Raw genomic sequence first — 26,946 nt, forward strand, 5'->3', positions numbered from 1 at the left:
TAAATACAAAAACAATTTTTGTTTATTAATAAAAATTATTATAAAGAAATAGTATGTGTTAGAGAGTAGGTCATGAGGAAACCTCAAGTTTCTCCGGGACGATGACCGGTATCAATTTCTTCTAGATGATATTGATAGCGGAAACCGGTTCACTTGAAAGTCACAAAAGTAGGGGGTTTCGGAAATCAGCTTTAAATTAATAATAACAAGTCTAATTAAATGGATGTACAGCTGAGCTCGACAAATGTAAATTTTATCATTTTATTTTGTTTGTTATCATTTAGTCGTTACCACCAGCATAGACTCGGCAGGTTCTGATCTAGGTCAAGTTCATGATGCCTTCTTCATCGGAATTGAAGATGAAGCCAAAGAACGGTTGGAACGGCTGGCGGCTAGCAAACGTATCACACCAGTTGACATTACTAAATTGGCTCATCAGGTATGTTTTTTTTTATTTTAACATAATAAATCATAGTAATTAATGATTAATTATTAATAATGATGATTACTTTTGCAATGTCAAAAACGAATTGATTCAATAATCTTAATAAGGATTGATTTAAAGGTATACCTGTAATATTACATAAACGCATAATTTTAAAATGCAATTTTTTGTTTCATTCAATTCAGATGAAATTTTGCATAATTATTATGAGTCACTTTACTTTTATTGCGTAAAATGTTTTACCAGTGTTTACGATGAGTCAGAAATTTTGAGAATATCATAATTTACCTATAATATATTCTATTTAAATTGGCCGAAAAATAAAGACTTACCAGAAACCTGTGTTTAAATATGAATATGTTTAGGTAGATGCGCCTACTATTTTTCTGTGAAATAAAACTAGTGCTGCACGTGTGCAATAATAGTATACAGTATACACCAATGTTAGATTTTTTTAGTTTATGGTTGCGATGTTGACATTTAAATATCTATTTATTGTATGTATATTATTTTTTAATGTTTATTATTCACAAACTTATTTCAACATCTGTAACTATACTATTCATATTATGTTCAAATTAATATAAATTGTGCATATTGTATATGTTTATTGTATTTAATACATTTATAATAGTATTCGTTCTAAATAAAATTATACTGTACGGTATCTAATTAATTCAATAAACTATTGTAAGTAAAAGTAAAATATTTTGATGGTATTAATAATAATTTCTTAACGCATTAATAAAAAAAAATTATTTTAAAAAGTATACATTAATTGTTTCATTCTTTGGCTTATAGATTTAGATTATTATAATATACAAAATAAGTTGTAAAGATGCCGCAAAGTAGATTTGGTGTTTAAAATAGTTATCAAACTTTACTTAAAATTTAATTCGCTTTTGATTCCATAAGTTTGTATAATGTATAAACTATAATATGTAACTGTTAACTTATGACTAAAATATTATTTCAGACTTTTAAGTCTTTACCGGTCGTTGATTTATTTATTTAGTTTTAGAATGTTAAACGCCTGGTTGTATATGCAACTTTAAATACACAAATGAAAGTTATGTAGTACTATACTGTAGATAATTCCGTATATCATAACATCAACATTATAAACTACAAATAATTATTTATTTATTATAATATTATTTTCATTATTATTATGATGTACATTTCTTACAGGTAGGCAATTAAAAATATAAATTCATATTTATACATACAATTTAGGTATGGCATAAAATTGATCATATTAGACACATTCTCGCAATGTAGATTTAAAAATAAGACGGTCTTTTTGTAGTTTCTACATTGTATGTAAAATATTACTAACAATTTAATTTATATATAAATATTAACAACACCTAAATTATAATCAAGGGACGGAAGTAATTATTTTATCATAATATGCATAATATTATTATATTATAATTATGTAATATATTTAATTTTAGGGGTATTTCAGAATATTCATATGACAAGATAAAAATTGGTCTCGTAAAATATAAGACAAGCGAAATATGAATCTTTATATTTCAATATTCATAATTTTCATATAATTTTCATACTTAACATTTCCAAAACTTAAACATTTTAAGTTGTAGAGATGACAATTGACAACGACCTGATCCTGCAAATTATACTTTTATTATGTTTTGTTTTGATAGTATTTTAATATTTTATAATATTATGCATTATTCATTGCAATTTATTGTAATTTGTAAACAATTTCGTCTAGTATCATATTTTGCATTTTAGTCTAATTTTTGTGCACATTAAACATGCACTAAATTTGAGTGTTTATAAGTATTAATGAATAATTATACATTTTTAATGCTACAACTTCAGTTTCACGGGTTCATGGGCTAAGAATTAACATGTTTAAGAATTGGTTTGAATCTAAATATTTTTAAATATAAATTAAATTTAAACTTTTATCTTTAACATTTTATCTATTTAGTTCTTGAAGTAATTGTAAAATAAATAGGACATTATAAGAAATCTGTGACCAAGATGGTTATAAACTTATATAATGAATTTACTTTATACTTACCCGCTATGTACCTATTCAAAATATCAATTGAATAGTCAAAAGTTAGGTTATTGGAGTATCCCTAGCATTCGATCGAGTATGGCACCTAGTCTAATCATTTATGGGTTTTTTTTAATATGCATGAATGTTAAAAGCTAACGTAAATTATTTAGGTACCTAATCATTTTTTGCAAATAAATACCTTTTTTTTATTTACCTACCGTCAACAAAAAAAGAACGTTTTGATTTTTAAAATTTTTTAAATATATTAGATAAATATAATATTTCTAGTATATTATATAATTTATAATCAACGACAACACATAACCCATACTTATTTTAAATATAAATAAAAAAATGTGTACCATAAAATGTGAAATTTTATATAGTTGTTGCAACCAATAGCCAATATAGTTGTTGTAACCTTAGATGCCGAGGCTTTAAAAAAAGAATCTAGGGAAAAAAGCCCCGGAAAAAAAGCCCCATACTAAATACATGATTCTTTTTTTTTGATTTGCATATTACATATAATCATAATAATCATAATATAACCATTACATTTATTTTGTTAATTATTAAATTATTTTATTATATTATTATGCATCTAATTTATTATATGTACTAGTTGGTACATTTATTTGATTAAAAGGTAGAAACATAAAGGTAGTTATTTAAAAATAATTATATTTTGTATATTACATTAAACAATAACTAATTATATCACAGTTAAAAATCATTCCATAAGTAACGTTCCTTAACATACATTACTCTTATAAAAAGTATAGTTGCAATCTGCAATAATTGTCTTTTATCATTTGTACATAATTAAAAAAATGTTTTAGTTAAAAAATTTTAAAAACGATTTAGTAGCATTGATTTCTAATGTTGTGGCTAACTACATGAACATTGTAGAGTCTACAATAAAATATACCTTCATTATTTTTAAGATAAAGTCAAATGTCAATTACTTTTTTTACTATACAGGTACTTTAATCTTTTCTATTTCAAATGTATGTTTATGCCTAAGTAGTTTAAAATATTGGGTTTATTATTTAATTAAATATTATTATGATATAACGGTATATACAAATTATATATTATTTATATGGTTATAAATATATGGCTATTGATAAATAATAATATATTGTTTAAAAATTTAAAATGATGAAATGTATACTTTAATGAAAAAAGTGTTATGTATTTAGTTGGTACCGGGCTTTTTTTCCTATAGGCGCATCTTTTTTTACCGTATTTTGATATTGGGGCTTTTTTTCCAAATACCAAAAAAAAAAAAAAAAACAATAAAAAAATAAATGTATTACACGAAATATATTTTTGTTGTTCAAATTCGTCAACTAAATTCAACTATATTAAACCATTAGAATAGCTTGTGATTTATATAATTATATGAAATAGTACCTAATATTCGGAGCTAGATGAAACTGCAGTATTGTACAGAATACAACTTAGAATAATGCACATTTAAAAAAAGTCTACTATAGTATAGTCTATAATAAGTCCATGGTAGCAAGAAATATTAGACTAAATTTATAAAATTAAAGAATCTGCACTATTTCAACTTGTATTATTTGGCCATTTGGGTGGTGTATTTTAATGTGAAATAATTCCCGACAGTGAAATATGAGCGCTGGTCAAAAACTTCAATTTGAAATCGGATACCACGCCGCACGGTCCGCATGAAAACAAATTTGGGCTATTTTATGCCGTCAAGATTTATGAGCCAGTTAATTAGACACGTTTCTGTTTTGGACCTGTAAAAAGGTTCAATTGTATGGCGCCCATACGTTTCCTTTGACTACCTTTTTGAAAACCTTACGTCTGGTATACGGTATACCGTATTCTAAAACTTGTCCTTAAAACATTTTTAATATGTGTGTTATCACTGAACATACTTATAATACAGCGTATATTGTATATACATTACTCATTAGTCATTAGTAGATAATTCAGATTAGTTGTAGACAATTTTATAAGTTATACGTATTAAAGTGAAAAATTGTTTTCCTTATTTTCAACAATATCCAATACTCATTATTGTATAAAAAATTTGTTTTTTGTTTATAAAATAAATAGTACAATTTAATATTAATAATCATTATTTATGAAAAAAATTTCTAAATTAATAAAATAAAAACTATGTATAGGTACGAGTACTATATTAGTTATAAGCGTATACATTTATTAAAAGCAACAGAGGTATTTTGGTGTCATGACTTATTAATTTATAACACTTTTATACACATGGGATAATTTTTGGAATAGTTTTAAACACATAGCAAAGTTTTTTCATTGTCAGATAAATAATTCTTTCTATTTCTATTGGAAAACAATTTGTATAATTTTTTTAAATTTGTATTTAGTTGATGCGTCAATTGCACCCGACAGCTGAACTCAACGATTTCTTAGACAACAAGGTACACAGTGGTCGTGTCGGTTCTTCATGCCTACCAGACAACGGAAATAAATTAACCGAACAATCCGAGCCCAAATTATCTAGGAGACCCAGTTCACCATTCAATAATGGTCTTACCGAGGTTCTTATCTGCAAAGATGTCACCGATAGTAATAATAGACTAAAAGCTGTCGACGAGACCAACGAAACTCAAAACAGGTAAGCTGCAATGATACCTAAGTGATAATGATTTTTAATCTAATTGATTTAAATATATTTTAAAACATTATTGCGATAAAACAATTTTTACAGTTTGATATAGGCTCATCTGTGTAAATAGGACGTAGTTATTATATTTGTAAATTGTAGGCCATATTTTATCAAAGTCGTTTGAAAAATTATGAATATCATACACGGCATTCATTTTAACGGGAAAAATAATTTTCATTTGTAAATACAAATATTATTTATTTATTTAATTATTAATATTTATTAAATAATTTATTTTTATAGCGTGGTCATAACACACGTTTTTAATATGAGTTTAAATATTTAACTGTATACTGTGTTGATGATTTAGTATTTATCGATCAAGTATTTTTTTTATACTTTTAGAGAGGTGTACGCTAATGATGTGTAATGTGTATAGGATTTCAACAAGAAATAATTTGCAGTTGAATTTAACATATTATTCAATAGGTGAAATTATTTTATTTTTAATATACGTATTCAACTCTATAAGGTTTAAAAAAGTTTATGAAGTTGAGTCCCAATGATGTTCCCTATATAGTTTTGCATCTTATATAGACAGTTACCAGTTAATAATTTGTCTTTTCTTTTAATCCATAATGTTATATCCAGTTCTAAAATATAAAAAGTAAAAATATAAAATATATTATAAAAAAAACATGTATTTAGAATTTAGATATCGTTTTCCATGACACATTATATTCATCAAGAATACTGTAGAAAGCTATATATTATTATGCTGGTTAGTATTTTTAATAATTGTGTGTTGTGTTTGTAGTGTTGGGCATAATAAATAATTGCTTTCTAAATTTGTATTGTAGGTAGGTAGTATAGTATACAGTAATCGGAAATTCATAACAAATGTATTTTGTAGTATATGTATGAAAATCTTCTTGAGATTATATACCTACAACTATAATATAATACAATATACCGTATTACTGCATTCAATAACACATCTATATTTAAAAAAATATTAAATTCATAATTTGTGCTAATGACGTAGGACTCGTAGTTATATACATTAAACGGGAATAAGTGTTTAATTATTATAGAATTATTACGAATCAGTTATTTTACTAAAACTGTTTGCGTTTATAACTATAATAATATCTATACATTTTAAGCGTTTGTCTGGCTTTGATAAAAAAAACAACACTAGATTCCAGTGAAGGTAAATGTATGTATTTCATTTTTATCGTTACTTTACACAGTCTTTCGTTAACACAATTGATTTTATTGTGTAAATCATCTAAAACAGCTATCGATACCAATTTTGCCGTCAGTACTTTTAAAATAATAAATTACAAACGTAGTGTATATTAATTTCAAATATATCAATATAATATGTAATCTATAAACGTTTTAAAAAAAAAAAAAATGTAAAACGTGACAATCTCGTAAAGAAAAAACCACTTATAATTTTTTATCGCAATTTGAGCACGGTATACATATGAAACGCTACCTACTCGACAATATTTTTATTGCATCCTCCTATAGGGTTGTTGCAATGTCATTTATTACCAAGTAGCATGCTGTAGGGTTTTATGAAATGAATCGAAATTATGTCGAAAAACGTATTTAATAGCGAAGTGTAAGAATAATTGTTCGTTTTCAAGCAAAACCTTTGTTCTTTGTTTTTGAAAAAAAAAATTAAGATTTAACCATTATATCCCTAGCTATAGGTATTATTATTTATATATATATATTCTCCTATCAAACATCCTGAAATTTTTTTAATTTTTACGAACGATGGTTTTTGCGATTGATGAATAAATAATAATAATTATAATATTGTTCTAAAACATTTTACAAATTGTATAGTTTCTTAATTATTGTGTACACAATATTACTATCACAGTACTATAGAATATTATACTTAGAGTTCTCGTATACTGCAGAGCATGATTCCGTCCACTATAGTTTAAAAAACGACTATTTACCGGCCACGTAAACAATGATTTTAATGAAGAGTTATGCCATGAGCGTTTTAACATTTTCCCCTCCCAAAACGACGGGATTTCGAAGGGGGCTGTTTGTATTTTTTTACGGTCCACCTGTCTTTAATTTACCACGGTAACGTGCACAATACAAAGGGAGTTTTTTTAACCGGCTACGTTTTGATTTTAGTGTAGACCTATCTAGTAGTACCTATACCTACGTCCTACGCTTCGACACCGTATAATATAATATTATAATATTTTATGGTTAATTAAAATAAAATCATATAGGTATGCGTTGTATGTTATCCTAATCAATAAATTCTATTCGAATAATGGATCTTCGATCGTTCAAAATTTAATTTTTGTTTTATTGTGTATGGATGTTGAATATTACGTGTTTAATGCCATTATTAAGTTCTTCAGTAGGTTTCAAATTTCAATATGGCATAGTGTTATATAATGCCTTATATTAAAACTGCAATTACACACAATTCATATTATTATCATTTTAAAACTGATTATTATTACTGTACGGTTTATTTGTGGCAGAGGTTGCATTTAATCGATTTTTTCAGCTTTTTTCTGTGAATATCAACCGCCACCATATTATACTTGGGTTTTCATATTTTGACAGATTTTAAACTGCAAAACCGGACAGTGATCTATTCTGCTGCAAGTATATATTTCGTGTACTGCAGTCAAACGACATGGTTGATAAATTATATTATGATATGAACACCGTGACAGTTTTTTTTTTCGAAAATTTTGACTTGGTCATACTAAATGGAGAGGAAAATTATTAATAAACTCACCTCTTACCTTATCCCTTCCATTGTCCTGCACATACACACAGACACACACGTGACATAACCAGTTATTGATTATAAAACCAGAACCATATCATATACATATATTATTATTATTCTACGTACGGGTTTGTGTTTGTATACATGGATAACTATAATATAAACGACTACATATTTTCATACTCACAATGTTATGTTATGCCTCTCCAAGTCGTTGGATAAAACAAATTTATTGCGTATACATATTAATGATCGTAGTAGCTAAAAATAAGTAGGAAGATGAATATAATAATAATAATAATATACGTGTTTAGTAAATACCTAGTTATAAGACTATTTTACTGAACACATAGTATCGTAATATCGTATTAATATCGTAAAATAGGTTTTGATATTTTTACTAGAAAGCTATATATTTTAAACCAAGGAGGTATATCGATATACATAAACTTATTATAATACCTAATATATATTTTAAAATGGTTAAAAGTGCTCAACGAAATGAAATAATTTGATGATAAAAATTATTTTGTAAGTAATTCGTGAGGTATAAAATGATCATCGAGTAGTAGGTATTTAAATTTTCTATCACGAAATAATTTATAATATAATATACTGAATTATAAATCGTATGGCAGTTTTTCCTCGGACCGATTTTAGTTGCCGTCGATCTTTGGCTATGATCAAAATCAATTTTATTAATGTATTGAATTGTAAACAGTTCTAAAGAATTTATTCAATTATTTTAATTTTTATTCGCATTATACTTATGTATTATAATGTAAATGTTTACCTAGTACAATAAGTTAATAGATTTTTTGGGATCATAAAATATAATCTTTTTTCTTAAAAATGAACTGATTCTCAACATTTAAAAAACAAAAAAAACATTTTTCTAGTTCATTTTTGTATTAAAACCTATGGGTATATCGTCATGAATCTATACTATAAAATATATGAGTACAAAATATTGTTAAGTCGGATTGTAGATGGTATCAAGAAACCAGTCCAATCAATATACCATTATTTATTAGTTGGTATTTAAAAATAAATAATATAATATATGCTATATTTTACGAAATGTTTGGTGCCTATTATACATATGTAATTAGTTATTAAGCCTTTAAAACGAACACGACATGCTTGCAGTATAATTAAGAAAAACAATAGCTGTAATATCCTCGAATAATGATAGTTTTTTTCAATTTGCTTTATGGAGTTTAAAACAAGCTATAAATTAAATAGTAACACAGTAAAATGCATATAAGGCCCCAGGGACCGATCCAGTGGGAGGACAAGGGACATGTGGAGGGGCACAGGCGCAAAAATACTCTTCTCCGTTATTTTTAGAGATTCAACAATTGAATACTATATTATTCATATTTTTTTTTTATTATACTAGTTAATAAATAAAGAATATATCATTTTAATATATTATGCATAAAAAAACAAAGATAAATTGAATAATTTTGTGACAGACGGCAATATCATTGAATTACTAAATTACTCAAACATATACTTTTCCATGGTGTTACTCAAAAATGTACTAAGAAAATATTTGCGTAATGAACGTTTTAGGTCTGAATCATTTAGATAGATCTCAATCCGTAGTTTTAACAGTGACACGTAAACGTAGTGAATGTACCTGTGTGGCTGATGTTTGGAATTCGACAATATTGTTACCAGCTATACCCCTATACAACCCAAGTCTGAAAAGGGAAGGTATAAATCGTCATACGAAAGGGAAGGTATATTATCGTCATGTATATATATTTAATAAATAACAACGTAAGGGTGGAAAAGCGATGCTACTCTTCGACGCAGGCGATTTGTAACCACTGCCATTACTAAATCGTTGTGGTAGGGTCGCGCAGCAGTTCTACACCCATGTGCACACAACAACAACAACTAAAACAGCAATAATAATAAAATATAGTATTTTATTCGGGCTCACAGTACCCAATAGGTACACTATAATATAACACGATATATTCGTGCGTGTGACTTGTCACTACCAAGGGTCAGGAATTCCACGGCAGGCAGGTACCTACGTCGTGTGTGCCGCCGCCACAGCAGGTACAGCCGACTGTACAGGTACCTCGACCCCACCCCTAAGCCAACTAAGTCGCATTGTGTGCCGAGGGTTGGGTATATACAATAAAACGCGCGCGCGCGCACATACACACACGCACACACACACACAGACACACCCGGACGTACACGGTCTGCGACGACGCTATCCCCCGGTTCTCTGGAAGAAAATGCGCCGCACAGGTATAATAATAATAATAATAAAAGAATATTATAAGAATAATAGTATAATGGACGCACCGATCCCCCGCAACCTCTCCGCCACACAACCACTATCGGTCCGGTTCTCTTCCCCGGTGCGGTGCGCGTTCCCCGACACACATATATATTATTATTATTATTATTATTACCTACGAACAATTGACGCGCGCGCCAGTTCGGTGTTTGCGTCGTTTGCGTACGGTCCGCGCTATGCACGTTGCAGTTGGCTCGCCCGTCTCCAGTCGTAAAAGTGAGTGCTGTTCGCGAGTTTCACTCGTCGTTGTCGCCGCCGTCGCCGCACGCCACCCACCTGTCGGATTTCCTTGCAGTACCACATTAACTGCAATATAATATTATATATTAATAATATAAACAATATAATTTGTCCACGATGAAACTATTACCGTACTACTGGCACACTTGGTGAGTGAAAAATAAATTTAATAATGATATAAATTCAATATAAAAACAAGAATAATAATTATCTCATGCACTATTATTATTGCCGTATAAGCAATGCCGGCTAAACCATAGCCTCACGTGACCAGATATATTTAAATATCCCTGCAGCAGCCTTTTCGAGCGCCGGTCGTTTCGTCTTCCGTAGGGTTTGGTGAGGGAGAAAAATTGTACTTTGCTGTGATCATAATATTTATAATTTGACGGATGTGCAGTGTTGTACTTAATATTAATGATATATTGTGAAATTATTATTGAAAATGTTTCCGACCTTATAATCGTCATAGTGTCGGTATTTTAATATCGGTTAGGTTATATTATAATATAGGTATAATAATAAGGTATACTACAACTACACTAATTGCAACCAGTGTCCAATTCCAATACCTATATTTTCAGTATTTTCTAAATAATTGTGCACAATGATGAGAATGATGGAACTTTTTGAACGGTATTACTCTAATAACATGTTTATTACTAATCGATATACATAAATACGACGCAAAACCATGACCGTTTAATGTACCTATATAATATTATTATCATCGTCGTTATTGTGGTAGGCAGTTAAATTATTTCATAATAATTCTGCACTAGATAGTAGATATTATTAAACTGTGTGTAAAGGTATTCCGTTTGTGTTCAAACACGAAATAACGTTTTAAAAAAATATCCCTAATGCCTATGTAAACAATTATTGAAATTGTGTTTTCTTGTTGTATACATTATTATTATTATTATTATTATTATTACCTATACGTTTTTGACGATAATTTTCTGATGCCACAGCATCGCATAAGAATACAAATACGTTAACGTAGTCTAACGTGTTCTCCGTCTTATTATAAGCCTCCTCAATGGGTATACCTATAGCCGTATAGGTATATCTAATCTAATCACATGCAAAAACAGACAAAAGAACATTTTTGCATGTAGAAGCTGTAATTTGTTTCGCTTCTTCAACAACAAAAATCGGTCATATATTGTCTTGCAAATTACAAAGCAGGGGTCAAAGTACCGGAAAATGTATATTTAAAGCAACGAATTCGACGTTATAACATCGCAACATAATTTTTGAATTTTCTAAAAATCTAATCGGTTTATTATTTGCAAAAAAACAAATAAATATTGACAGGTAGGAATTTGATTAATTTACGAAGATATTATACTAGTTTATATGTATCAAAAGTTTGTTGGCAAACATTATCATAATATTGTGTACCCATTAGAACAAATAACATGTATTAAATAGCATTAAATTTCCACCCTAAAATATTTGTGTCAAGTATACTGATAATTTGTCATTTGATTCTTAATCTTATTTATGTATACAAGACAAGTAGGTATATTGCGTAACTATTTTACCTATAAGGTTATCGAGTTTAATAACTATCACGAAATAATCTAATTTGTCACTAGTCATACATGCGTATTATTGAAGTCATTGTTAATACTTTTTATGTTTTTTTTTTATTTACGTAAAAGTTAAAAGCCAATAAGTGAAGTCCCGTAAGTCTGATCACGATTGCATTAAATAATACTCGAGGCTGAGGGGCTTCCTAATTATGACTTTTAGTTTCTATATGTTTAGGAAGAATGTCGGGTTCGGAGTAGTCGTAAACCATAATGGTCTGGTAACCGTCTGGTCACGTAATAACTGGTTGTACTATATACTACGTATCATTATATTATATCCTTATTCGCAAAGGGCGAAGCAACTGCAGAAAATTAAGTATTACAAATATAATTTATTATACATTTGTCCGGGTTACATTTAAATTAAAAATTAATTTCGATGTCGGATGACAAGATATGTAATTAACATTAAGTTGAAATACATCGACAAGTAATACCTATATTTTATTGTGTAATTATTTTTATAATTATATATTTAGTACACATCGAATATTTTGTATACTTATACAGTTATACACATGCTAAATAATTAATACATTTCGTAAACTTCTGTGCACGCCATAATCATCACAACAAAATTATTGCAGTATAGCGTCTGAAACGACAACAGAAAATGTAATCATGTGCCGTGCGTAAACAACCGATACGCTTTGATTTTTATTAATTTATTGATCTCGTATTCTGGTAGAATTTATTTTCCCTAGTGCTCCATGGTAAAGTTTATACTATTTAGTGTCTACAGTGAACAAAAAACAAAATCGTGTAAGAATTCAATGAATGTTCTACCTAAATCTATTAGTTTAATTATTGATTTAGTCTTTACTAAGCTATTTTTAATCACTTTACAGTATCGATTTGTTTCCAATACAGCCTATAGGCCAATGCCTATTTTATTAATGCTAAATTGTAGCTGTGACTTTAGGTATAGTTAATTGTTATTGTTATTATTATTATTTTTTAACAGCATGAAAAGAATTAACTCACAGAAATATTTTCATAATAATTATTATTACAGAATTCTGAAACACTAACTTTCCTGGCTTTTGAATATTTTGCTACTCACCCGAGGCTATCGTATTATAGGTGCAGTAGTCAAATTGTATACTCTTACTGCGTCTTTACGTCCAAAATATGTCCAATGCGCTTAAATATATGTCAATAACGAGTATTATTATTATTATTATTATTATTATTATTATTATTATTATGCATTATGCTATTACAGTGTTTTATACACTTTATGTAACATACTTATTATTATATCGAAGATCGAACGGTATTGTACATGGTCGAGATGTGGTTAATATTATCCTATATTATCCTACTATAGGCTTATATTATACAGTGATTGATTGATACGTTTCGTTCGATTTCATGTATGGTTTCTGCAGGAGGGATTTAAGCGGCGCATTAGCTCCGTTTTCCTCCGTTGCCAAACCACCTATATAATATTATCGTCGTTATTATTATTATTATATATTGCCGTTGCATTTAAGCACATGTATATGCGTAACTAAAACGATAAAATCTTGAATTTTCGTACCTAAATATTATAACGCGGTCGGTCTGTTGTGTAGTTGTACTGGTCATGTTGCGCCTGTTGTCGTCGTATATAGGTATACTGTTGTTGTTTATTATTATTATTTTTTTTTTTCAAATTCACCGACACGCCCAATTATTTTTTTACCGAGTTCAAGGAAAAATTTATTATTATTTTTGTTCACGATTACCTTGTCTAAAACAATAATTGGTTTGTCATGCGCCCAGAACAGCGGGTGTGTAGGCAACCAAAATTGCAAGCTACTTTTACTGCAGAGATGTGTAGGTACTACACGTCCTGCCTATCAATAAAGCATATATTATTACTGCAGTAACACATCAAAATATAATTATGTCCAAATACGTTGTAAATTATACATTGTACTTTAATGTTTTAATATGTCTTAAACAACAAGTTTTACCGCATATCGTTTTAATCCCGAAACTATTTACTTAATTTCTGTTTTTCTCACAATTCTCGCATTTATAAATGGGTAGTCTAAAGTCTTATAATATTATAATACATTGTTTCCGTTAGTAACTGTGTATAAACCAGAGAACAATAATTAGGTTTTAATAATGTTTCATTTCACTCATTATAAATGCGACTTCGTGTAACACTATTAAGCTTAATAATATATTATAAGAACGTATGAAATTATTCCGCATCGTGTATTCGTCGCATTGAACACATTTTTTGAAAAAAATTGTTGTTTATGAAGGCTAAATTTTTACACACACTCCTCTTGCTCATGATTACTTGCAGTGATATCATTTAACGTCAAAAGTGGATTTGTAATAACAAGCTAATATTAAATATGGACAATTGTTAAATGAAAAGTCGTTATAACGGTTATTATTTCAGTAAAATTAATCTTTCAAAAAAATGGTGAACGACAGCAAAACCGAAAATTTCTCAAGCTATAATAATATTATATTGACGTATTTATATACCAATAAGAGAAAATAATATTTTTAAGTCTGACCGCAAACGTTCGAGGCCCCCACCGGTAAGCACTTAGCTGTGGCAGTTGTCAGCAGACGGCGCATTATCTCCGACCTCGTCGTCGTAATTAGGGTTTTATTATTTTCTTGACGGTGTATTTTGTTTTTATCGGATCCGTCCGAATTCCAACAACATTTTCTCATCGGGTTTCTAAAATATTTAGTTTGCATATTGACGTTTGACTACAGTTATCGTTTTTACCGTGTTGACATATTTCATTTGTCCTCAAGCTCGATGGTGTATCTGAGTACAATTTTCACGATGAATAAAAAAAAAAAAAATAATTCTAAAAATATATTTATTTTTAATAGTTACTTAATAACTCCTAATCAAACTTTTTCAATTATTAATTATATAACATGCAGTGTATGCAGGTACTTAAAAAAGTTGTCAGTAGCTACATCTGATTATTAAAATATAAGAATTTTTATTGAATATATTAAAATCATATAAATGCTATACATGCATATTGCATATATAAAAACATAAAATAAATTAATATAAAAACTTGCTTGTAGTGGGAAAATGCCCATGTCGCTTCATCACCGTACGCACCAACAAGGCCGTAGCCAGAAAAATACCTACTACTGAAGAGAACAAATTCTAAGAAAAATCTTTTATAAAAACGTTTTCATTTTTAACTTAGTTAACTTAACTAATTTACCACTTTTAATTTTACAGTAATTACACAACGCGATAATATATCTAGTAAAATAAATTAAACTATTAAACCCGATACCTATACCTCGACGTAGTAATTTATTATAGTTTTACAATTATTAAAATATTATATTAATTTTTATTTTTGAATCATAGAATATCTTCATATTCATGCTTTTAGCATATGTATTATGTATGAACAATGTAACGTAATGTTATGTATAAGACATCGTCTTATGGACTATGGTAAGCGAATGAATGCCGGGTTGGAATTGCCACTGAACGTGTCCATTTTCGATGGCATATGCAGATATTATATAATGTTATTTGTATACCAAAGGACGACATAGTTAAATTATAATTGAAAAAGTAATTTTTTAAACTTTTTACATAACAATTAACTACCTACCTAGTTGTTAAATCTTTTAATATATAAAATAATATATTTGTAAAAATGATTAGATATATTGTTGTATATATGATATATCTATACACCAATAACTATAACTATATAGTTTAAACTAATTAAATGATATCAATTTCGTTTAATCACATGTATGTCCAATGTCTTTAAATATAAATAAACAAATAAAATATTTTCATATGAGGTGATTCTTATCACTCCTTGATTTTATAATAATTTAGTTGACACAAACGTATGATTGTCAAAACCACCACAGCTAGAGAGGAATAAGAAGGAATAGTACTTACCATGTAATACTTATTTAACAAAATCTATTTTAGTAATCATTAAATGAAAAAAAATTGGAAGTTGAACAACCACTTTATATTATGTCTGACTACTCCCTGCAGGGGATGATTTAAACAAATATTGATTGACTTATTTTTAACTGAGCCAATTTGATATTATATTCCTGTCATAAACTTCTGATAGTGTTAAATATATCGTATTTTTATAATTTAGCTAACTGAACTCGAGTTATTTTTTTCATTTTAGCTTGCAGCCCACCATTCTATAGTGAATATAATAATATGTATAATATTATGCTAAACTGTGTTTGTTTGATTTGCAGGTCTCGTCGTAGAAGTGGCGGGGGATTGGTTCGCGTGGGTAGCGAAGTCGGTACGCTGGAAAAAAAGCGAGCCGTCGAAGACGTGACAGGCGAAACGCTGGACACGATGATCATGATGAGCGCGCTGGACAACGGGCCACACCGCGAGATGGCCGTCGATGTTCCGGATTCGTTTATCGCCCGTAACAAGACGCCGCCGAGGTACCCACCGCCGTCCAGGGCGAACCGCACACCCGGAACACAACAGGTACACATTTATTTATTTATTTTTGGCTCACAAGCCATTAAGGCTTTTTGCCACTTCCAACACTTCGTCTCTTCAACTTTATCGATCATTAGTATCTTCAATTTTTGTCGTTCCTATAGACTTTTTAGATCTTTGTTTACTCTATCAAATCAACGTATCGCTAGCGGGCCTACCTCTTGACCTTTTCCCTCTGTGATTTTTGATTAAAATGTTATGACCGGCCCACTCTATTATTTTAGCTTTCAGACACTTTTGGATGTTTGTTCTATTGCAATTGTTTTCAATCTTTTCAGTCTTCGTGTTTCCTTCTTTCATAACTTAGTCATTCCGAGTTTAGGGTAGGACCAAATGTCTTTCTTAAAAAATTTCATGAGAATATTAGTCTTAATTCATGGCCTTTCATTGTTACCCAGGTTTTACAGGTATACATATAACAATAGGATGTAGGTAGACTATTAAAAGCTTCATTTTTGTTTCTCGTGATAGTAGCCTTGATGTAAATGTGCTTATCATTGCATGATACCATCTAGTTGTTATGAAGCAAGTCTTAGTTTTATTTCATTATGTATAATATTTCTTTGGTTTTATTGAACTCCAAATATATTTGAAACCTTCGATTTGTTCAAATTAGTCCAATCCTGAAGTTTCGCGTGTAGTTATCGGCTTTCTCGTTATAATCATATATTTTGTTTTATTTTCATAAATTGTTGGTCCCATTTTAAAAAAATTGGTTTTTAATAGTTTAAGCTTGATTGTCATCAAATCTCTTTTGGATTCTCCTAGGATGACAATGTTTTTCGCGTAAGCGAGCGAAATATTGTTTCCGATCACGTCTATTTCCTATTATTGTTTTGCGTTCCTCTTATTATTTTACTCTTTCTAATGCCAAGTTGAAAAGTGTGGGGGAGAGCACATTCCCTTGTCTTAGTCCAGGTACCTACATAAAGACATATAAATTAGACGCCTACGATTTACTATAGTTCAATCTCTCACTTTGACTGCATTATATTAATGTATTAATGCAATTGTCCATAAATTCTGGACTTGGCAATTAATGCCCTCAATAGTATTTGAGATACTCGTTTAAATAGGTGTATGCGATTTATTTAGACTGCAGACTTGAGATTAAAATAAATTATTTCATTCGATCGAAATATGCTCGCCATCAGTAAATGTATATGGGAACGAAGTAAAATTTGCAATAATACGTGGGTTGAAAAAGCAGTTGAACTTGATTTAAAATTATTTTCGATTACAGTGAAGTAAATAGAAATAATAGACAGGCAACAAGGTACTGCACTGGTGGAAAGTTGTAGGTGTCGCGTAGATCACTGCAATAGATGTGTTAAATTTGAATTCAAGGGTATAAAATATCATTGTTTATGAAAAAACGATTCTCAGCGAAGACGGTCTGCACAGTCTATATTACTGAGTATATTTTATGATATTATTGCTATTAAAGTAATTTATTTTACTATTAGTAAGTGATAGAGTAGTAGGTTAAATAAATTTTTGTAGAAAACATTGCATTAGAAAATGTCATAATGTGTATAAAGTATAATAATATATTTAAAAAGTTTCAAGCACCCTCGAATAATATTTTTAAATTACAATAAAATAATTAAAATTGTTATTCTTAGTTTAAATATTTAATATAGTAAAATCGTCCAAATTTGAACTTAAAATATCTATAAAAAAAAAGGTGCAGCGTTTATATACTTTTTATATTATTTGTTTACAGTATGACTTACGAGTTACGAGATACCTTGTTTTTAGTTTTCAATCCTTAGCTATAAAATTAAAAACTTTATAATTTGACGCTTTTGAAAAATACTTTGAATCTTCGACCTATCAAAAGTACTCACTACATCCGATTTGCCAACAGAAACTACCGCAAAGTTGAAAATCGAAGTATTTTGTCGATTACTGATCGTGTAAACAGACACGAAAAATAAAAACACATCATTGTTAAATCATTAAATATTATACTCATCATTCCGCTTAGAATCTAAAATGTTCACAAATATATTTAAAAAACAAACCAATCGAATACTTGAGAACACAATTATTTTTTCAATCATGATTTCCTTTCTTAATTTTTACATACACGTAATTTTGATGTAAACATAAAGAAAAATAGGTACCAATTTTAGCAATATTGGATTTACGTCGGTTTTTAAGAATTCGTCGAATCTGTCTCCAGTTTTTTGTGTTTACATCAAAATATGTCCAGATTTTCTGAAGTGAAAAATCATAATTTGTCGTAATATTGTGTTTCAACTGAAACATAATGTAAAAACGATAAAAAGATAGATTAGTTTTAAGTTGTAATACAGCTGTATGTCAGTATGCAATAAAAAAACCTATACAATTCAAGTTAGAACGTTAATTTTTAGCATAAAAAGTTGAAATATGTTTTAAACATTTTAAAATTAGAAATCCGAAACCAATTTATCTAATCAGATTTCTCCTATACCTTCCGAAACAAATTATATGCAAATGCTTTATGCAACGGGCACTGTTTATTACACAGATAATATAATATGGCCTACTCACGACTTTATTATTTTTTCCAACATATAATTATTAATTATTATTATTCGAAATTATTTGTAATATTCGTTCGCTGCAGTCATAGCAGATTGATACTTCATGGTTGGCCGAGGCGTCCGGACAAAAGGTCACATTTTCACGTGGCGGCTGTTCAAGTACTCGGTTTCGGTGTAAGATGAAATTCATCAACCCAGAGGCGGTGATTGGCTAGGTTAGGTCTTGGACTATTCAAATAGTTCCTAAGTCTCCAAAATAGTTGTACGTTTTCGAGTATTATTATTTTATAGCATATTGGAACGATAATTAATAACTATTGTTCTTAAGCACATTTTATATTACCGCTACCTATGTAGTTAAATCGTTATTGATATTACACAATTTTTTATAAATTTAAAAATTTGTTCTCATCCGAACACCGCAGTTGTTTTTTCTCAGAAACATCTTCTCTTAGGTTTTTTGCTGGTGTGCAGTATTTTTAATAATAAAAAACGCATTAAGGTGGAATTGCGCCTAATGTACCCACTACCCACGCAGACAGTGCACATTTAGGTGTGACGTATTTTTCATGGAAAATTAATGTAAATTTAAAAACTGTCTTTTTAATTCGATGAAGTATAGTAAGTAAAATATAATGAGACGTGTTTAAATTTCACACCTGTTATTCTTATTAATTTTATTATAAATATCAAATTATTACCTTATAATGTTTAAAATAATTTAAATATTCAAAAAATACGAATCTACAGTAGCACTACGAGACGCGTACTTAATTACATTATATATTTTTTAGATATAAACACTATAGCCTATAGGTAAGAATGAGTTTCAAGAAATATACTTATTATATAGTTATTGTCTTTACTTCATAATTTATTAATTTGTATTTAAGACATCGAAACAATACCTATATAGTTTAATAAACAATTTAAATCGTGTTTCGCTTTTTCGCATTTAGATTATAGCGGTAGATTAATGCAATAATATCTCAATTTTTGTTTTCTATACTATTTTTTAAGCTTCGATTTTATATAACATTAATCGTTTGTTTTTCAAATTATAATATGATAAAATAATTATTGTTTTTTAATTTGAACATTACACTGATAAATTAATCAAGTAGGTACATTTGAATACACATTCATTAGTGTTTTTGTGTTGAGGACCATGTTAGTACTATGTAAATATGTTTTAAACCTCTTGTTTGGTATTTTTAGACAACCAATCTGCAATATTCGTGTATTAAAATGTTGAGTAGGTTTAGGTGTTTCAATTACCCACTTAATTGAATAATTATTATTGATGTTCACCTGTGCTATTAAATTCGAGTGTATAGGCGTACATATTATGTTTTAAAACTATCTTTGTGTAAATTAATTTTTAAGTACTTACTCGAAAATAAATACATATTTAATTAATATTCATATAAGTTATTATGCGGTAGGTATGAAATATTTTTTTCATATGTTAAGCCATATTTTTGTAATTAAAAAATGCAAAGTATGTGATTTCGAGTTGTTATAGCTCATTACGGTATTTTGATCACGTTCTGGAACATTACATTTTGTGGACAGAGTTGCTGAAAGTTTTAAATATTTAACAAATGTAATCAGTTCGAACACATAATATTATATTTATAGTTTTACATTATATAAGTACCTGATTTTTTTATAACTATTTAAATCATGATTCGTTATTATTCATTAATACAATGTATAAATAGTGGTTTGATCGATTTTAGACTTTTATAATTATTTCAGTAATAATGCAATACAATATACGTAATATGTATAGCATAATGTACACAACTGAAATAAATAAAAAATGTATCAAATATATTAAATTGATGTCATTCTGTCATTTTATTTATAAAGCTATACACAGCATGCATAGTTCATAAACATAGACGATTTAACTTTAGTATTTTATAATAAATACTCATCGGAGTTAATTTTAACTTGTCCACCTACATAAAATTATATATTGTACATAGGTACATATTAACTATTTTATAGTAATTCTTTTTCAAATTTTAGACAAGTATTTAGGAACTGAAAAAAAAATGTTAAAAGATACTTAACTTCACGAGTTATTTTAATGGCTATGAGCATAAAACATTTCAATTTTGATGGTATTTTTATTTTAGTGTTTAGTTTCTATATATATCCGTTTAGATTATGTCTGCATTTTGGTAGCTACATTATTTGAAGATATTACATCAACAATTTAGTATTAAATTCTCAAATAAAATTAGTAGACATTTGATATTTATTATATATTGTTTTTATTCGTGTTCGAACAAGAAAATCAGTAAAATAAAATTATTTTTAATTTTATTTTACTCAAGTATCACGTAATGGACATTAATATTATAAAGTTACATCAAATTAATTCAGTAACATATAACGATATGACAATAAATAAATAAAACGGTTGAATTAATCTCATAGTTCTTGGAAACAGTAGGTATGAGTTAAGTATGATAAGTTCATTGTTTTAATCGTCCCAGTATCGTATTTCGAATTTGTCAGTTAATAATTTTTAATACCATTAAGTGAACATTTTCGAATTTTCAATTGTTCATTTTATTTGCTTATTATTAATAATTATTTATATAACCGTATAATGGGTTTGATGCAAGATGTTGTATATTATGGTTTATTATACCAACGACTCCATAAAGTATCTCGTAAGTCGTGCCTTTCTCCAGATCGATTCCTACAGGTCAAACCCCATAGGTTACAATGACCATTAGTTCATATAATATAAATATAATATAATGCATTCGAAGTATTCAACCGAATTCACTTTCTCGACTCCGCAGCGTTTTCATTTTATTTTCTGTCATTTTTGCTCGATGTAGTTAATATTTTCCGCTTCGTCTTAACATTGGTACACTTTTTGACAAATTTCTTTCATGCAAAACATAATATTTTTATAATTATTGTATCATACTTATTTTTTTAGAACGGTTCTGCAGTACCGGAGAGACACGCGGCTCCGCCACCTCCACCGCCCCGGTCAGATGTGATCAAACAGCAGCTTCACCAGGCCAGTATCAACAACAACACGATCGTTACCATATCGTCCACTGAGCCCACTAAGGAACAGTTGGAGAGCATCAAGAAATACCAGGTAAATGTTATGACTTTATGAGATAACCACTTAGGTTACAATACGACCCACTTGAATATATTATAGTATTACACGATATATCGTATATGAGACGATGACATGTATTAACGGAGACACCCTATAGCCCATATGTCTGTATAAACGACAACCCCCCACATTCCTGACCTCACTCTTAATGATACGATACAAATTCGATCCGAAACTATCCTTTTTCGATTTCAGACAAAACTATTTTTAAACACAATACACGAATATATTATACATTATAATCTTATTAGTTACTACATTAAAATATAATAGTCATAAAAGATACGGAATTTTATTGCTACAAAATATTCGCATTAAGTCCTGAGTTATAGGATTAATACTATTTATAGTTAGTACTGACTTTCCAATTCATTAACACAGAGTATTTATAGGTAAATTATTTCGTAGCTATAATTCGGGGTTAAAAACGACGCCTTTTTAAAGTTTGAATTTATCTTAAAATGTATTAGCTCACTCGTTTTCACTGTTTTCAGTTCGCCAGTATTTGGCAGTGGTCGTCATGAATATGGGGCATTATGATTAAACTTAACTATGCGCGAACGATTTAAAATATATTCTGTTTAGTATTTTTCTGTTATCATTACTGAGTGTCGTCATTTTAAGTTATGTTCAACGATGGTGGAGTTTTAACCATCCCTAAAAATTATTTTCTCACCGATAACTTCATGTTAAACAACATATTGAGAATACTACACTTAAACTATACTATGTATAATAATATAGTAGGTACTGAGTCTTGACATATTTTAAGAATATTTATTGCATTTCATGACCTCCGAATCTGCAATACGCATATTGTTCATTTCAGTCATCAATGAGTAATGTCCATATATCTCAAAAACAAAAAAGTTTCTCTATGATTACGTTTTAAATTATTGATCCCCGTCTAAGGTGTCGAAATATTTAAGGTGCCAACAAGCAGCTACAAAGTTACAACTCTATATCAATACTTGTTTATGCGGAAATAAAATGTAGACAAATCAATAATGCTTATAATAAGACGCGATGACTAACATAAAAGTATTAACGTAAAATAATGAAACCATAGTTTAAAATGAATAATATAAATACATTCGTTTATCAATTATTATTAAACGAAGGCCCTCTACGACTTTAATACCACTATATAAGTATTTATGTATCTAAAGTTGTTATATGAACATCAAAACATTAAACAATTTACCACCGTTTGACGGCCTACTATCCAATCTTTCAAATTTCAGGGCAGGAACTCAACATTTTTCTGAACTCAGAACATTTCGAATGTACCAGGGTGGGTGGGTAAGGGGGGGGGGGGGCTAAAACAAAACAAAAACAAAAAAAATGACACTTTTCAAATAAAACAGAAGTTTGAGAAAATCAAAAATGAAAAAATAAACATTCACCTACATTTTACACACAGAACTTAAATGTCCTGAATTTGAGAATATCTAATAATTATGGACATACACTGATGTCTGATATGGCCTGTAACACGTATATTTAAATAATATTTAATATTTATCGGAGATTTACACTTTTTAACGTCTAAATAGAATTTTTTTGCATCGGGACACCATTGAGTTACATTACTTCCGGACGTCCGTTGTCAATATTGTAATATTCAATTTGTAATTATTCGTATTATGCTATTTCATTCGTTGTTTTTACTACGGTTTTGCGAGTTACCCCGACGGAGATGGTATTATATTACATTATTATCGCTCGACGCTCATGTACAACAGTGTATTATCCTTTATTCCTCTCCACACTCGGTGCCACGCGATCCCGTAAAATTCGCGCCGGTTAATTGTTCCGGAACGGTACGAATGACACGGACAGATTGATTATAATATTATTATAATATTATACTGTTTTTTTTCTTTTTCGGGAACACTGTAGCTGTAGGTACAGCACACACGACTACTGGCATTGTGCACCGTGTTTATTATACCTACACGATGCCGCGTATATACTGCAGGTATCTCTCTCAGCATGACCTTCGCATTCCACCGTATATCTACACCAAACCGTTACGGGTGGGGGGTGGCGAAGGGGGACTATATAATAAACGATACCTACACACACTCATGTATATATACGTATTTACCTACTGCAGCTGATGATCGCATATATACGTTCATATTCGACCCGAACATTCTTCAGCACCTATGTACAATATATATTATATATATATGTAATAGATTTACCTAGATTATATTAAATTGTAATTATTTCCTTGAAGATTTATGGATATTTAAAAAAAAAATTTTTCGTCATCAAATAATAATAATAATAATATGTCTTATGACACTAAAATAATATTTTGTCTTCGCCGCAGACAATGGCTTCATATTATAAAATAACAATATTAATAGAATCTATACATTTTATCCATTTGTTATATTATATAATAATAATAATCGCTGTTGCTGTGTATTATACATATGCGTATACCACATGCCGACGAGTATTATATAGTATGTAGTATGCACCATTAAAAATCGTCTCTATATTTCGTGCAAAAAATAAAGTATAAAATATTTATTCAAGGGCAAGAACGCGTGTACCTTCCAACGATAAACTTATATATATATACTGTTATTATATTATACGACGTTTATTTCGTTGTGAATACTGGATTAGGTACGAAAAATTCAATAATATACTTTAGTACAACACGGGTACACTGGTACGTTCATTTTTGTTTTTTTTCGTAACTTAACAAAAATAATATAAAATTACATTCTGAATATGACACTATATTTATGTGCGTCTAGAACGAAAAAAATACGAACAAGATTCGACAATGCGCTACTCATAAAATAAAACGAGGGGAAGAAAATTTCGATTGTCACTATAGCAGCAGCAGACGTTTAAAAATAACGAAAAATATTTGTTTATATATTTTCCATAATATTATTATACATTATGTAGCCGCTATAGTAAGATGACACAATACTTAAATAATAATATTATGTCAGTTGTTAAATGATAATTCTGTATATTATATATAATATTGTGTTTAATAATAATACAGGTTTTATAATATAACTTATCAATTTTTTTTCATAAGCATTCTGACACGACGATTCTAGTTATCTATACACAGTAGAATCGACGATGATATTTTATATTATATTATATACTGACGCATAATATTCAGTTTTTCGTAAACGACGACGGCAGCGGCGCATGAAGTGGTAAATGAAAATCATCTTTTGAGTTCGAAAAAAAAAATGCTTAATGCGGTTACCAAATACCCATATATTATATCAATGACAAACGGGTCTCACGAATTTCTCGAACGTGGGAAAAAAGATCGCGATCTGCACTAGTGTAAGAATATTATATTGGCGGTCGGTCGGTGGTCCACGGTAATAATAATAATAATAATAATAATAATAATAATAATGGTCATTGGTCGGCGTTCCTGAATATACTTTACCCGCCGTCGTTGCATAGTCATCGGATCGTTGTGATGGCGTTATAATATACAAACGAACCTTACTTACTCACAGGTCTGTTCCAGTGTTCGTATGTGGCACAAATAGTTCGGGAAACCCTTTTCATCCGTGGTAGAACCGATCCCGACGACGATCGCTGACTCGTGGGTACAGAGTGATCCATTCACATAATGACTTTTATAATTTATTGTTGACTTAATTTTCTCATGTGATCGTTGAGTTCTTGCAACACCACATTTTTACAGACATACTGTTTTTTTATCATTACCTATATACATAGTGGGTTTTTTTTATAGATGTTTTAATTATAAACTTTGATTTCATAAAAACTTAATTTCTTCTTTTTTTTGAAGAAATTTGTCGTACATTCTTCAAAAGACGGGCTTCATTATTTTTTTTAAATTTTTGAAAAAGTTGACATCGAAAATTAGCACACCTATAAATCGGATCACTCCGCGGTGCAATATTTTATATTTTACATCGTATATTACCTATATGGTTGTATATAATGGTGTATTTGACTGATCGGATTTCTTTGCGGGAAAAATATTACGTTACTTTATAGTATATTTAGTTTCTTATATACTTATATCTGTCGTTTTCGTCGTCTGTATTCTCAACAATTTTTTTTCTTGTCGTATTTTATGATTCGTGCACAAATAATCATCCTAGGTGAAACATAAGATGATTTCCAAATGAAACATTAAAAGAAAAAAAAACATTTTTCTCTTTTCTCACTCACTCTCTCTCTCTCACCTTATCTCTTTCTCCTTGTGTCGATTTGCGGTACTGCATCATATGCGCATTTTTCTCGTCGACGTGCGACGTCGTTTATTTGCGAGTGATGCAAAATATTCGATTTAGAAAATTATATTATGTATTTTTTTCACTTCACTCTGTACGTTCGACCTTTCGATAGGTATATCGTATATAATATTGTATACACACTAAACAGACGCTGTCGTCGCGACAATATTACACAGGTGACTTTTAAAGTGTTACAGGGACTACGATATGCTACAGCGGCGGTAATATATGTATACAGGGTGATTCAACAACCATGTTCTCCCCTATTTTTTTCTTTTAATAATGAATGCATTCAAATTCTGATTAATGACATTCTTACGTGTATACCTAAAATACCATTTGAGAAGTATCCTGCAGTAGTGATACGCAAACTTTTCTTTTCTACTGTACATTATATTAACAAAAAAGATTGT

The 26,946-nt window shown here is 29.2% G+C and overlaps 1 protein-coding gene across 3 annotated transcripts in view; it reads left to right on the forward strand.

Moving 5' to 3' along the window:
- LOC111029625 (MAGUK p55 subfamily member 5) overlaps positions 1-26,946 on the forward strand; it is a 60,815-nt gene that overhangs the window by 23,510 nt on the left and 10,359 nt on the right. For 2 of the 3 annotated variants that reach the window (XM_022308707.1, XM_022308708.1), the window contains 4 exons: positions 285-439; positions 4,865-5,115; positions 16,301-16,547; positions 22,065-22,232. In XM_022308707.1, the coding sequence (XP_022164399.1) occupies positions 285-439; positions 4,865-5,115; positions 16,301-16,547; positions 22,065-22,232 (821 nt within the window). Of the gene's footprint in view, positions 1-284; positions 440-4,864; positions 5,116-10,376; positions 10,610-16,300; positions 16,548-22,064; positions 22,233-26,946 lie in introns of those variants that run through there. The other variant, XM_022308709.1, reaches the window with a different exon arrangement.

Source organism: Myzus persicae, unplaced genomic scaffold (assembly GCF_001856785.1).
Source record: "Myzus persicae strain clone G006 unplaced genomic scaffold, MPER_G0061.0, whole genome shotgun sequence".
NCBI lineage: Eukaryota > Metazoa > Arthropoda > Insecta > Hemiptera > Aphididae > Myzus > Myzus persicae.